General features: G+C 40.0%; 1 protein-coding gene across 1 annotated transcript; it reads right to left on the bottom strand.

The window, feature by feature from the left end:
- Positions 1 to 9194: 9194 nt before the first annotated feature.
- On the bottom strand, positions 9195 to 13449 carry LOC134868071 (zinc finger protein 703-like). Its single transcript, XM_063888949.1, has 2 exons — positions 12885 to 13449; positions 9195 to 12115 (listed from the first exon to the last, which is right to left on the bottom strand). The coding sequence occupies exons 1-2, from the start codon at positions 13113 to 13115 to the stop codon at positions 10616 to 10618; spliced, it is 1731 nt and encodes a 576-aa protein (XP_063745019.1). The 5' UTR covers positions 13116 to 13449; the 3' UTR covers positions 9195 to 10615.
- Between the last annotated feature and the right edge of the window lie 2530 nt (positions 13450 to 15979).

The raw sequence follows: 15979 nt of genomic DNA, 5'->3' as shown, positions 1-15979 counted from the left end.
TCTGCTTATCAGGGATTATCAGGACTCTTTTAAAAAGCTTTCTTACACATATTATTACACAATACATCTGAAACAAAATAACTATTAAATGTCTAAACCATGTAACCCTATCTTGTTATTTAGATGTCATAACACACTTAAATATACAACTTTGTGTTGTTGTTTTCTTCCATCGGCCTATAGGTGTCGCTGTTGCAGCATTTAATGAACACATCAGTTTGAGGGAGAGGACGATAGCACAGACGGCAATGCGAGCTAGCAGCTAGTTAGCATTTAGCCTGCCATTAATCATGGCTGACAAGGAACAAGGGGTTAAAGGTTGGAGAGCTGCCCGAGACTCTGTTATAAACTGGCTGCTTATTCAGGAAACGAGAGCTGTGAAACCCAGACAGTGTTTACTGGTTCACTTCTCCAAATAAACGTGGCAGGGTGGATGTACTAACAGTAAGAAAATAAACATGTTTCATAATTAGTTTAATTCACAGAGTAAATATACAGTCAAAACAGATATTACAATTATTGTTTCAATTATATATGATTGTCCACTTGATCATGATCAAAATAAAAGTTGAAATGCTTTATAACCTTTATCTTCTAATTAGGCACAATCCTTTGTTTTATCAGTACAGTCACTAAAGTGTAAAAGCCAGGGATTACAAGAATCATTCGAGGAACTTGTTAGGAAAATACAACTTAAAAATAAAGGCATTACCAAACATTTTCATCTGTCAAGTAACTATAGGTGTCAGATCTCTAAAACAGGGGTGGGAAGTACTCAGATCTTGTACTTAAGTAAAAGTTAAAGTACCATAGTATAGGAATACTATAATGGCTTTGTATACTGCAGGGTGCTGAATTTACTCCAGGTGGAACTGAAGTCTGATTTAAGTGTTGATTATATTTCATATTATTATTAATCAAAATCTGAGAAGTAACTAAAGCTATAAAATAAATACAAAAAAAGTAGCCTACAGGATTTGTAAATTTCAGTGGAGTAGAATTAAAAACTAGCAGATAATTGACTCAAGTAAAGTACAAGCACCTCAACATTGTACTTAAGAACAGTACATGAGTAAATGTACTGACTTTTACTTTCTACCTCTGAATGAAATGACATGGAATAAAATGTAGTGGTGGTTTATTTTAGAAATTTAAATTAGCATGAATTTGAAATACTAGATCAGTTCAGGATGTGCTGCAGAGGCACTTTGTTGTTGGTTTGTTTGGACAAATTGAGGTTCTAATCAGGTCTTTATGCAAAGCTAACACTCTCCTAGCTGCAGCTTTAAATTGAATCTAACTCTGCAGGAAAACTAACATTTTGTGTAACTTTTCCTCAAAAGCCTGATAGAAAAGGGCTTTGTTATTAGATTAAATGTGAACGATGGTGGCAGTCTTTCTGCTGCCTTCTGAGAAATGTCTCCTTTTGGAAGGCAGAAGCCCTTTTCAGTGCCTGTCAGATATTCCAGCACAGAAACACAGAGAACAAGGCCGGCATAGAGAAAGGAGGGTGCTGTGTGCCCAAAGAGAGAGAGAGAGTGCAAAAATGGTACTCGTGACGGGGGAAGATTGAAGTCCTGTTAAGTGCTCTGCTTGAAAGCATGTCTGGCCTCATTAGCTGTCAGTTGTAACAATACTGAACTGGCAGTGAAGACAGGTTGGAGTCTAGTGGTCATAAATCACTCCTCGACAGCTGCCTGACAAGCTGGGAACCAGTACACAGGCACGGCACCCTCCCCAGCCTGTCAGACACTGCACAGGCACACTGTAATCTAAGAAATTATCGCCCTGAAATGACATAGAGCCTGGACAAAAATGGGCCGTTTTGTAAGCAGGAAATTGCTTTCATTTCACATGTATGTGCACTGGTATGAAACCCCTGCATGGCTGTGTCCATTAGCTAAAGGAGCAATGGCTGCAGTCACTTTTAGGAGGAAAAGGAAGGGGGGGTCTAAAGAGTAAGCCTGCAGGTCATTAATCACGGCCTGTGACATGCAGAGCAGGAGGCCAAGGCTCCCCTATGCATACAGCTGCTGGGCCACACTCAATGCACAGGCGATGTGTTGACCCTCGTACCCCCCCACCCCTTCTTCTCCCTGTGCCTGTGGCTCTCATCTGTCCAACTCCCTCACTGCTTGTGTCAGTCATTTGTGCTGTCAGACACCACTTCCTCCTCTTGACCAACCGCAACGCTCCTCATGTAGGTTTTCACTTTCGCTCGAGTCAGTGAATACCAGTCAGATGTTGGTAAAGACTTTTAGCCTCACTAGCTTATAGCACCACCAGTTTATTACAGATTACAACTTTCTTATGGGTTGCCATTACATTTGATACATACATTCCTGTTCCCAAGAAGATTAACCCTCATGACCTTTCTTCTGGTGCCACTATGAGGTTGAGCATTTTGTTTTTTGCGTGAGATATCTAAATAACTATATGTTTAAGGTGGTGATGGACACGTTTTACGCTTTCACTTATTTTTAAGAAGTAAATGTTCATTGCATAATGTAATGGCATAATGACACCATAGACGTTTAGATGAGTTCCCTATAAGGCTCACCTTCACTATGAAGTTCTGTCTGCCATCGATTACGTTCTTGCTGGCAAATTAAGGCTTGATTTATAAGATTAAAAACATGTGTCCTGTACATTGTTGCCAACTCTTTTCCAATGAAACTACATAGCAATAGCCTTTAAAAGTCTCTTCAGGTCTGGTATATGACCAAATATCTGGAACACTAATACATTCCCATCAGTCTCTCTACTTCACTTTGTGTTAAGTGCTAATTTGCGAACGCAAGCAACACATGGTAAACATTTTACCTGCTAAACAAGCATACACTAATTGTCATTTTAGCTACATAGAAAGAATAAAAAGTAAGTTATGAATACACATAAAGAATAAGTAAGAATACAGTTTAAAAACCCCATTACTTTACATACAATCTCTTCAGTCATTAATCATTCATGCAGCCAAGACCTGACTCAGTATTCCTGCTGTTATCCTTACGTTATATACATTGTTATTCTTATAATCCTTGTGTGGTTTGAACATTGTTTTTCCTATTCTGTGTATTACATGTATTACCGTTGCTGCTCTGTCACATGAATTTCCCAAAATAAAGTTATATATAACTATAATCTCTAAATACCGCCTCCTATTTTATTAAGCACTTAAATTAAAATCTAGGGGGTAGAGGATATATTTTGCAGTGAAATATATATTTGAAAGGTGTCTGGGTGTTGTTGTTGGAGGTGAGGCTGGGTCTGAGTGAGTCCTGGGTGAAGCCTGACAGCGGAGGTGATTAATGACGACAGACTGTGGAGCTGCTCCTTCTGCACATGACAAGCCTTTAAGCTCTCAATCAGCCTAAACCGGCGCCAAAAAAAGCCAAAAGAAAAGACAGAGGAATCTCAGAGATAATGGTTTTAATGCAAGAAACAATTTCACTAAGCCACAAATTACAAACATCTGCCTTTATACTTTGTCTGTGAGTTACAGATAGCAGACTGCTGCTTCCCAGAAATAAACTCCTCCGCTTTCATTTTAGCTTCTCTCCAACTTTATCACTTCATCCATCATCCTACGATGAGGGCTTTTTCAAGTGGTCCAAAAATAAAGAGGACACAGATGTCAGCCAATGCTATACTGATGTTTCTAAAAAAAAACACCGTAAACCCATAACTTACATCCACCCACAGACTTGGAAAAATGTTGAAAATACACTTTTGTCGCTTACAGAAAAACACTTTTAGACTTTCATAACACGTTCATCCAGTATGTCTAATAATATACCCATATCCAACAAACTAGTCAGAAAAGGTATTTGTTGAATCCTACTTCTCTCTCCCAGTGTTGGAAAGGACCTCAATACATTTACTGCACTATTTCTATTTTATGCCACTTTATACCTCCATACTCCACTACACTGAAAAAACATTAAAGTTGACTTTGATTAAATGTATTATGTCAATAGATTTCATATAACTGTATGAGGTTACCTAAAAGCAACAATATTAAGTGGAACCTATTTAAAATGAATAGTATTGCTTTCAACTAACCTAATAGTTATGTGACATTGGTGACATAATATATTTAATTAAAGTCAACTTTAACGTTTTATTCAGTGTACTTTTCTCTAGAATAATATTTCACATTAACTCCACTGTATAAATATACACAGCTTCCGTTACTTAGTTAGCTTCCAGATAAGTATATTACATTATTCAACGCATGTATTATAATGTCTTATTATAGATTAAGCAACAAGGCGGTAAATCAATATGTTAAAAAGTGTCCAACATTTAACAATAGTAGTAGAGTCTACTTTTACTTTTGGTACTTTCAAATATATTCAAATCCTTACATTTTACTGAAGTAAACTTTGGAATGCAAGCCTTTTACTTGTTACATAGTTCTTCTACACCGTGAAATATTTCCAACACTGTAAACACTCATTGTGTGCTTTGTTGCACCTTTTGTATATACGTAAATAGTGATGGAAAGTAACTAAATACATTTAAAGTAATGTGATATACATCTGTAATTCTAGTTTTGGCTACACTTCAACTCCACATATATTGCACTTTTTACATCACTTAATTTATTGGATAACCAATGCTTACATATACATTAATCATTCATTATAATCTCCAAATAAAATATAGCCTTTATGATTCTGAAAGCGGCTATTGTTCATTATGTGTACTTTTAGTACTTTTTAGCTTGCTTTGATACCAATATTACTGTACATTTGCTGAGTTCATCTTCCACCTCCTCTTCCTCATGTCTGTTTTTTGAAAAAGAAAATGTGGACAGAGGGAGTTTAGCGGTGTACAAGAGGGCACACGCAATTATGGTTTCTTTGCTAATGTGCATGTCCCCAGCTGGTTTTGATCTGGCTGAGCTCTGAAAGGTTCCTAGCTCAGTTGTCAGCTCTCATGCATCACAGACCCGGAGCTTAACGGAAAAACGTGCTTTGGCAGAGACCAGTGGAGGCCTGGAGGCCAGCGGGTGCTGCTGGGTTAGCCACATGCGAAGGGGAGGAGGGGTGACACCATCCCCTGCCTTCCGCATCTGGATCCTCACGGTCACATTCCCTCATTTCTTCTGGTTTTTCACCCTCTTCATGAATGTAATTGGCCAGCGTGACCCAGAGCAGATGCCACGCCACAGACTTGGGAGGTCAGAAGAAGAAAAAGACTCCAAAATACACACCCACACATGGACGGCAACAGAAAGAAAATGCAAACCAGAATGAAAAAGAGATGCTTGTATGGAAATAAGCAGACATGATTACTCAAATACAGTCATTAAGGAGGAAATGTTGTTTTTCAGGCTGTCAGGATGATTAATGAGGGACAGAAAATCCACTCAAATGCTGTTGTTTAGTCTAACCAGCAGACCTGATCTCTGCCACTAACGTAGTGTGTGTGTGTGTGTGTGTGTGTGTGTGTGTGTGTGTGTGTGTGTGTGTGTGTGTGTGTGTGTGTGTGTGTGTGTGTGTGTGTGTGTGTGTGTGTGTGTGTGTGTGTATGTGTGTATGTGTGTGTGTGTGTTGAATAAAACATTTTGAAAGCTTAAAGGAACATTTATAAAGGAAAGCGGAAGAAATGAAGTATGTGTGACAGAACACTCGGAAACACTAAAATCTGGAAGAGTAGGTGCTTTAAAGTGTCTTGTCTGTTTATTTAGCCAGTCTAAAATCAAGAAAACAAAGTGTAAAGTGTAAAGAATGACTGTGAGTGATGTTGTTGTGAATCACTTTTTTGTTAAATGACTGTCTTTAATTTGTATGTGTTATTGTTCAGGTTTTATTGTCCTGACAGTCACCACAGACACAACCAGAGTTTCTGAAAGGATAAATAAACAAACTAACCAACTTAAAATGCAAAAGATGTAAAACACAAGCTGAAGTTGTTAGCACATCTGGCTAATAAGCTTATAGTAGCAATACTCTGAGTCCAAGAAACACACAAACTACATTTACGGGGGCTTAGTTTCTCAAAAGTCACAAAAACCGTATTGCGGCTGCTGATAGCTCTGTGAATTGTGCATTACTTAACTGCCTCGAGAGTTGATTCACAAAAGATATTGCAGCGCAAACATGGCGTTAACTTGTAAGGCTGAGTTCAATTTGCCCTTTTTTTGTGTCTGATTGTAATTATCCACGTGGCAAAGTATAAATGATGGCTTTAGCTGTAGGCATGACGTTGGCATTGAGAAAAGAAAGAAAGTTCAGACCACAAGTATACAACTCCTGCCGGAAGAGGTGCAGAGGCATTGCTCAAAACCTTAGGCAAAGAAATAATAAGTGATGGAAAACAGATTCAGGATTTTATATGAACAAGTATATCGCGTTTTGGGGGCTTTTTGCCTTGGATAGGACAGTGGAGAGTGACAGGAAAGTGGGAGAGAGAGTCGGGGTGGGATCCGGAAAGGACCACGGGTTGGGAATCGAACCCGGGTCGCTGGCGTAGGGTGCAGGTGCCCCAGCCAGTTGCGCCACGGCCGGGGCCAATTTGACTCTTTTTGAACCAGACGATGGGAAAGCATTTCATCCTTTGCAATGGCTTCTAGATTATTTATTTTTTGTCTTATTTGTGCAGGTTTAATCTAAAATCTAAAAGTCTTCCTGTCTTGTACACATAAACACTGTTTAAAAACAAGAACAATGAAGCATGACTCTAACCTCTGTATACAAGCTAACGCTGAAGCAGCCAAAGTAATGTTAACATAAAGGACAATAGTTACTTAAAATACTAGCTAAACACAGCAGAACACGATATAGAATGTTTTTTTATTTGATTTTCATGTATTTTTCATAAACTGGTCAGCTAACTTTTGCCTGTAAGATGTTAGCTTTGGCTAACGTTTTAGCTTATACATAGACATCAAGTGATATGGAAGACCCTTTTTTTGCTGCTCAATGTAGCCTTGTTAGCTTGATCTAAAATCCTTGACCCTTTGTTTTAAACAATAATAATTATGTGGGAGAGCATATTTGCTTTGATTGACACTGTAACATCGGTAACTAATGTGGGTCATGTTAGTTTAACTTACATGCTTATTTTAGGTAATAATGAAACATGTTTCCAGTCATTTTTGAAATATGTCAGTTTTGTATGAAAATCAATCAAAGACATATTCTCCTGGTTTCCTACATTAACACAAAATTCATACAAAAACACATTTAATGCTGCAATAGATCACCTGGCCTACAGTGAAACTGTCAACACGTTCTAGAAATTAGCGGTCTTTGTGAGATTTCCAGCCCGTACTGTGCCAGAGTCTTCAGAAACTCCAGATGTTCCCCTAAAATTATGCTGGAAGGTTGATAAGGATTCAGCTTTCAACAGATGCCTTGAGCCTCAGGACTGTGATTTAGTAACTGTGAATGATGAAACAGTGTCTCAGTGTCTCACAGCCTCACTGGCTTTTATCACAATGCAAGCAGCTGCGGTTCAGGTGACGTCATGTCAGCGGATGGGAACGAGAAATTAGATGGTACATGAGTTTGGGGATTTTTTTCCTGTCTTTGGATATTTGTGCATGATTGTCGGAGCATGACGTACAATCACTGGAATGAAGTGAAGCACAGAAGAAGTTGGGCTGAAGATTATGACTATTATAATTATAAATTAAAATCTTAATTCATGCCCATTTTCTAACTTTATCTAGGACGTGAAATCAAGTTGAAGTCCCAGAGATAAGAGAGTTATTTATTGAATCACTTGATCAATCAACTATTCAGCAATAAAAGCCTTGTCGGTTGCCACATACCTGCATTACAAAGTTGCTAATCAGAGTCTAAACAATGCTTGAGTCACGGAAGAGAAAGCCAAATACTTAACTCTTCCAAAGGCATCAGTGTGACCCGTGGTTTGATAAAGGCCCACTCTGAACTTGAATTAATTAGATTATTTCCAAAAGAAAAAACATTTACCGACCTCCTATAGAAAAATGTGAAAACAAATATACCTGTTTTATTTTCTTAACATGTTTTTTATCAGGGACAAAACGATTAACATCAATATCTAATAATTATCCAACAGGCTCATCTTCATTAGCATGTTGACGTAATAGATAATAGAAACCATAACAATGTTTCCTCTTGATTGAACTCAGATGGTTTTGTTGGTCGCCAATAGGTGGCATCCCAGTCCAACACTATACTCCCCACTATACCTTTAGTACAGTAAATGCATATTTTTGAAAATCCCGCTAATAAACAAAACCATTTCTCTCATAAATATCCTCCGAGTTCAACTCAAGGACTTTCTGAAATAGCTGTATGAGCAGCCAACAAATTCTTCCTAAGTGTGTCTGTTTTCTGGGAGATATATGGCAACGTGAGACCTCGAGAGTGGGCCTACAGGAGGATCTCATGCCCTCCTGCTTAACTCAGACACCCCACCACAGCATCTCTGAAACAGGAGCGCTTTCTCTTGTTACAGCGGGGCCCGGCTGTTTTGACCCCTGTGGGTCCCTTGTCAGAGTCGTGAGTGACCAGAGTGGGTCATCTATACTTCGCCAAGGGTGTCACAGTGTCATGTTGCTAGGAAATGGCATATTACCGCTGCCAATCATGGGGTAACTTGAGCGACTATCTGGACTTCATCTGGGCTCTGATGCTTATCAGGATCCTACAGAATGTATACATTACATCCTGATAGGTTTGACTTTTCATCACTTTTGTAAAACACACCGTAAGACTGATGAGCATTAAATAAGGATGTTGTCGCTTTAAGGTGACACTGCATTTACTGAAGAACACAAGAATGTGAGCTGTGCTCTGCTTATAAGCTACACTGTCAACACGGATGTAAAGAACACCTAAAGTCATCAATCATGTGATTACTTTGACGGTAAAAATAGCAACTGGTACAAATCCACCCAAAGCCAGGCTGACGTGTATACTGACAAAAGTTCACAGCTTCCTTTCACTTCTTCACCTCTTTTTAACCCTGAGGTCAGCGGTATACATGTGTGAAGAACAAAGAGAGAACTAGGGAGATGTGGCGATGTAACTATTACTGTACAGATTTAAGGTAAGTGTACTCTACTTGAGTATTTCCATTTTGTGCAACTGCAACGGGGAACCAGAACCTCCTATGTACACTGGCTTCAATGAGAAAATGTCAAAATGACCATCTTTAGGCCAGAAGCATTAAAATGAGGACAGAACAGAACATACATCTTCAGTGTGATTTATTTATCAAAATATGACCACCCCTTTAACAGGACACCACCACAGGGTGTTCCAATTTGTACATAAAAAATATTACATCTCATTTGTATTGACTTGCTGTGGAAATTAAAAAAAAGAAAGCAAAAAGCTGAGGAGTTCAGAGCGAGAGAGAAAAAGAGAGAGAGAGAGAGAGAGAGAGAGAGAGAGAGAGAGAGAGAGAGAGAGAGAGAGAGAGAGAGAGAGAGAGAGAGATGAGATTTCAACATTCATTTTTTAAGAAGTTTTTAAGACATATTAAACATCTGTCATCTGGGCTTCCAACATGTCTGCAGAGAGGATTGTAAAACAAGAATAGATTTATATGGCAAACATGAAAGGCAGATTCTCGATATAAAATAAATACAACTTCTCAGTAGGAATAAACCAAACATAAGGAACCAAAACAAATCATCACAAACCATGAGGCTGAATAAACCGTGTATGCTTTGTCAAGCTCACATGCATCTGTTGCAGGCAGAAAGCGGCTGCGGCCAGACTTGCATCAGCCCACGGCGGCAGCTTATTGCCGTCCCTGCCACACTACATTTTTCCGCACTAAATCATCATCATTTGCAGCAGGAACCCTGAACATCCAAGAGTTATTACACCGCATCGAACCATCAATTTGCCGAGCCCATGGGGCGGCAAAAGTCATCCAAGGGCAGTCATTTCTGTTGCAAAAGCATCCGAGCAATGTGCAGACATGCAAGGGCCACATGTGTCCTTTGATGTTAAAGAAAGGAGCCTGATCTGAAACACCAAATCTCTTATATAACGTATAAAGAAAGTGTGAAAATGCACTCAAGTCAAAATCCAGAACTTGCAGTCCCACATCCGAGTTCCACTTGGTTACACTCTTAAATCAGAGGAAGCAGCAACTTGCCGCAATAAAGTAATAGCTCAAAGTAGCAGTTAAACCTTTTTGGAAAATATCTTTCTTTTTGTCTTTCTGGCAGCAATGTGGGATGAGAATAATAATCTCATCCTTATAGTGTCTGTTAAACATGTAGCTATGCGCAGCAGCTGGTTAGCTTAGCTTAGCACAATTACTTGAACTGGGGGGAAACAGCTAGCCTGGCTCTGTCAATTGTAAGTATTTTGTGCTAGGAGCCAAAACTTGAATTATTAATTTACACTTACACTTTTGTAGATATGAATTAAAAAAACAGTATTTGGTACTGGTAGTTGGTACTTTTTTACAGGGAGGCTAGCTGTTTCCCTATGCTTTTAGTCTTTGTGCTAAGCTAACATGGCTTTAGTTTCATATTTATAAGAAATATTTGATAGTGGTATCAGTTTTCCCATCTAATTTGATCACCAGAAAGCGATTAAACATATTTCCCATAAAGTAAAGTACTCCTTTAAACATGTGAGTGGATGGAGTATCACTGGTAGCCGAGAGCGGATGCAGATCCGAGTCTTTGACTGTAGAGAGCGTAATGAGGGTAGTACGGGCCTGTGGTGGGCAGAGAGTGCAGGGCGATGGGGGAGGGTCCAGGGGGCAGATGCACCTTACTGTAGGGATGATAGCGAGCTAATCCCAGGCTGTGGGGCGCCCTGAGGGAGAGGGAGCTGGGCATGGAGCCGGGACTGCTCTGGTGGGGGAGGTGGAGGTGGCAGTTAGCAGGTCCAGAGGAGGAAACCGAGAGCAGCTTACTGTCCATCCCCAAGGGCATGGCTGTGTGTGTGCGGAGGTGAGCCAGGAGCTCGTCGGACGTGGCGAAACGTTTGTCGCACGGCCCACCGGCTGAGACCCAGTTACAGGCGTGGGGCTGGGGGTCATTGGGGAGCATGAAGCCGTACGTATAGAGGGGATGTGTGAGGGAGGAGGACACGCTGGACGACATGGAGTTTTGGTGGAGGGAGTGCAGCGGGTGGGAGGGGTACACCAAGGGGAAGTTTGATTTGAGAGTGGAGGAAGGGTCGTGGACGCAGGAGTTGCAGTTGCTTCCACCAAGATGGGAAACACTTGGATAGCTTAGACAGTAGGGGTCCCTGCATACACTCTGCATGAAAGACGGAGGGGAGGCCCCTGTGAGAGGGCTGGAGCCTGGGTGCTTTCCCATGCCGAGGCTGGACTTTGTTGGATCTAACCCATGAACAAACTGGGACGGGTAGCCAGCGTAAGCCCCCACTACAGATCCATGGTAGCCAATATTAGAGGAAGGCAGGGGGAAGAGCGGTTGGCTTGTCTTATAAGGAGAAATGGGTGTAATGCGTCCAGGGCCAAGGTTAGGGTGGGCAGACTCCGCTTTCCCCCCCTCATGGTGGGAACCTCCGTCAGAGCTGCTGTTGCTGCAGTTCGTGCTGGCTCGAACATGGCTAGAGTTTGCATCGTGAGGACTGTCCAGGTTGGTCTTGTCTGCGTCCTTTTTAGGGTTATTGCTGCTGCTCGTGCTTGTGGGACTGCCCTGCTCACGGGCAGTTTCTCCACTAGGAGTCCGGGACTGAGAACCAGGAGACTGGCTCAGTTTGTTGAGCTGCTGGGTGTGTCCTGGTGGGGTGCCGCTGCTTGCTCTGGAGCTGGGTGAAGCAGCGTGGGGTGGATACGACTGCTGGCCGTTTGTTGAATTTCCATTAGTGGTGACATTATTGCTGGGTACCCTAAACCCGGCCTTATCGCTGCTGCTGCTGGAGCTGCTGCTGGTAACTCCGTCCCTGCGAGAGTCTCCACTGCCTTTGTTATAAGGCTTGAAGCTACACTTGTCCTCCAGAGAGGGGCGGTGCTCCCCATGCTTATGGCTGGAGCTGGATGACCGACTGCTGGGCTCCTTGTCCCCCTGGCTGCAGGAGGAGCCGAGTTTGGATGAAGACGGAGGGTCTGGTTTACCAATCTGAGAGCAGGTCTGTGCCAGCAGGGCCAGTGGGCTCTTCTTGGCATCCAGCTAAAACAAAAAAACACAGTTTTCTGATTAGCTATGGGATATATATATGTATTTTTTTTTTTTTTACTGTATTCTGCCCAGATACAATCAGGTTTTCATGCAAAAAAAGAGAGCAACTACATAAACGAAACAGTAACTCCTCTGTGTTGTTTGTAGGCCGGTAAACTGATGATATTTACATAATTTGAAGTGGGGCTGCAACTATTGATTGCCTTAATTAGTTACTCTTGATTAGAGTTTCTCAAATAAAGGATATTCTTTGTAAAATGACTAAAAACATTATCAGATTTTGGAAATTTGGTTCATATGCTAAACAATTAATCAATAAAGAAAGTAGTTTTTTTTGTCAGATTAACAGGATAAACCATAAACAAAAATCATCATATTTGACAAACAGGAAGAAATCTTCACATTAAAGCATCTAACACCAGAGAAACAATGTCCTGATTACCCAAAAGTTTCTTGTTTTGGACTATTCAATTAATCGCCTTCTCGCTTCAGCTCTAATTAAAAGATAAAACTAAGTGGCAGTTACTTAATCCTCATAAAAAATCACGTCGCCTTTGTAATTTGTATGATAACACACTCAGGCAGAAAATATGGCAAGGGGCAGCATTTGTTTGTTTCTTTTAAATTATTTTACCCATCAATGTAAACGAAGATTTTATAATGACAGTGATTCCGAATGAAAGCGCAAAACATGTCCAACACGGAGTGCAACATAAGCCCTTCACATACGATAAATGTGTTTTTAGAGACAAATAAATACCTCAATGCTCACGGGTGCAGGGGTCAGAGGCTGTAAATATTCCGGGTGTAGCAAGTGTCCGGTGTGCGCACTCAACATCTTGAGGACTCGGATGGGAAGCCGTCTAGCCTGCCGGAGAGGATCCAGAGGGGCCAACAGAGAGCCCACAGCACCAGCGAGAGACTTCGGACTATCGCTGGTCTCACGGAGCTCGAAACGCTTACTTACTGATCCTGGAGGCAGATATTTCATTGGTAAGAGGGCGCTGCTGCTCGAAGTGGATGTGCGTTACTTTTAACTTGTTTACACGTTATTAATCCATTCAATCACGTCCCATTATAAAAATGACAGCTGGTCGTCCTTAAATGTCCCGAAGGACGGAGAAACCTCTCAGTTCGTTTGAAGCATCCTCCGAGATGACTTTACTCCAAATTCAAAGCAAAAAAACAAAAAAGAAGTCCGCTGTGGGAATTGCAGTACGCAGAATGTACAGTATCGCTTCTGTAAAAGCGTAAAAGAGCAGAGTTAAGGTTTTATATTCCAAGAGTTTGAGAGCAAACGTCCCACTGCGTGTTTTCGGTCCGGATTTCAGCGGCGCACTGATCTCACCCCGCAGGACTTCAAAGTGTCCGCTGGGTGGCCGCATCACAGGAGGCGGGGCGACGGCGTGCTCACCGTCAATCCCTCTGATACAGTGCACGGTGGAGGGTACTTTCTTGGAAGTACTTAGAGCATTACTAAGTAAAACTAGAAATACAACAGTATAAACACTCCCTGTTACAACTGAAAGTCGCAAATGCAAAAGGTTACTTCCATAAAAGTAGTCCCTTTCTATAATCAAGAACAATTTGCACAAACTGTACTTACATACAGTATATAGCAGCCTACTTACACTACCTCACGGGATATAGTTTACTAGTAAAAAGCTGCTTTGTACATGACATGTCTCTAATGTATCTAGTACACTTTGTTTATGTGTTTCTGTCCCTAAAGTAGTTTGATCGATTAGAGATCATTCTAATATATTCTGTATATCTTATAGTGTGTACTATGAGATACACGATATGCATATATTTGCTCTTAATGTTATTTAAGACATTCTTAATTATTGTAAAATGACTGTCAACAATGCTGTTGTAACAAAACAATTTCTTTACTTGGGAGAAAGAAACTATCTATCTATCTATCTATCTATCTATCTATCTATCTATCTATCTATCTATCTATCTATCTATCTATCTATCTATCTATCTATCTATCTATCTATCTATCTATCTATCTATCTATCTATCTATCTATCTATCTATCTATCTATCTATCTATCTATCTATCTATCTATCTATCTATCTATCTATCTATCTATCTATCTATCTATCTATCTATCTATCTATCTATCTATCTATCTGTATGTATGTTAAGTACCAAAAGAAAAAGTACTCATGCAAAACTGCTCCTTTCACATTGTTACATACTATTATGTTCAGAATTCTACAAAATCATACCATATGGCTGTTGAATAAATGTCATAAATTCGAAGATTAAAACACATAGTGGAGTCTAACTATAACGTCAAAGTGAAGAGGTGAAATTTATTGAGGTACAAGTACCTCAAAATTTGAGTAATGTATTTGGTTACATTGCACCATTGTATTTACTTTAGCCTTAGTAAGAGTTTGGATTTTTTAGACTTGTAAAAGGTCAATCTTAATTAACTGGGGTTTGTTTTCCACACATAATGAAGGGTTCATTTAGTATTACATTTTCTGAAAGATGGCTAGTATACCAATGTGTCTTGAACTTCTTTATTTATCGGGAAAATAATATGATACATTGACTTATTATATTTTATTTGTGGTATTTATTTCCATCATGAATCATCTGTCATCCTGCTTTCAGTAGTTAATTAGTCTAGGTTGAGCAAGGCGACGCTTGTTTATCTTCATACAAGCATCAATTGTCCCTGAAAAGTTTACCCATTTAATTAAATTTCATCCAAAGACCAGAGTGGGCAAAATAATCATCAACCATCTTTTGTGTATTTATAAAGTGGACGCTTAAACGGTTTGAAATGTGTCTGTAACTTTGTCCTAGATGTTGTGGTTGATCAGGAAATGCACACAGAAAGAATACAAATTGGTGGATAAATGTGGCACAAAATGTTGTCAACCATGACTAAGAGAAAAGATCTGATCCCACACAAGGTTTCAGTACAAACCATGAGCGCTAAATCATGAGGTTCAATCCCAGAGTATCTCAAAAATATTTGATAGATGGCTATCTAAACTCAGAGGTCAGCCTACATGGAAAACTAAACTTTGCTGAAAATGTAGATGGTATAATTTCCAGCTCATGAAACATAGATCTAAGAGTGTACTAGGAAGTGGTGAATAAACCCCATATTAAAACTAAAAATGCACTTATGTGAGAGTAATGGGGCAGAGAACAAAGTCAGAGAGCAGTGGAAATAAGTCATATAGTCCCATGAGTCATCCTTCACTTGGTAGTCAACAAGAGCATGAGTACAGGGCAAACCCCAAAAGGGGTTTACCAGTTTAGAGGTTGTGTATCAAAGCAAAGAGCAATTTGTATCCAAATGTGTCATTCTTTACAGAGTCATAACTAAGTCCGTTCTGAACACAGTGACACGATTCACATATTTTTAGATTCAGTGGAATATACACTTCACAAAGATATTATTATCACCAATTTGATAGAACAAGGATAAATAGATCCACTTTAAAATCATAGTGAAACATGTTTCTTGGATTTCAGAACTTGCTCCATATCAGCACATTTTTAACTTTTCTGCATTATTAAAGTAATGGAATGATAGTTGTCCGACATAAATGAGTAGTTTACAAGCAGGAAGTACTACTAGCTAATTTTGCATACTTTTAATGAGGCCTGCATTTGCACAAATAAAGGCTGAAAATAATGTACTGTGTAGCCCACATTGGCTATCCAACTACATCCATGGCAACACATTTCTCACTAGGTCCCCAAGCGCCTACATTATGGGAATTTTAGCTCCAAAATGTAGAGCATAATTATCTACATGTGAACATATTGAGATGTACAGCTACGGTGGAACGAATGGAGTTAAGAGTCAGAACATT

This window comes from Eleginops maclovinus, chromosome 8 (genome assembly GCF_036324505.1).
Source record: "Eleginops maclovinus isolate JMC-PN-2008 ecotype Puerto Natales chromosome 8, JC_Emac_rtc_rv5, whole genome shotgun sequence".
NCBI classification, from domain to species: domain Eukaryota; kingdom Metazoa; phylum Chordata; class Actinopteri; order Perciformes; family Eleginopidae; genus Eleginops; species Eleginops maclovinus.
Note: the sequence above shows the minus strand (reverse complement) of the source record. Positions and strands in the feature narration are given on the sequence as shown.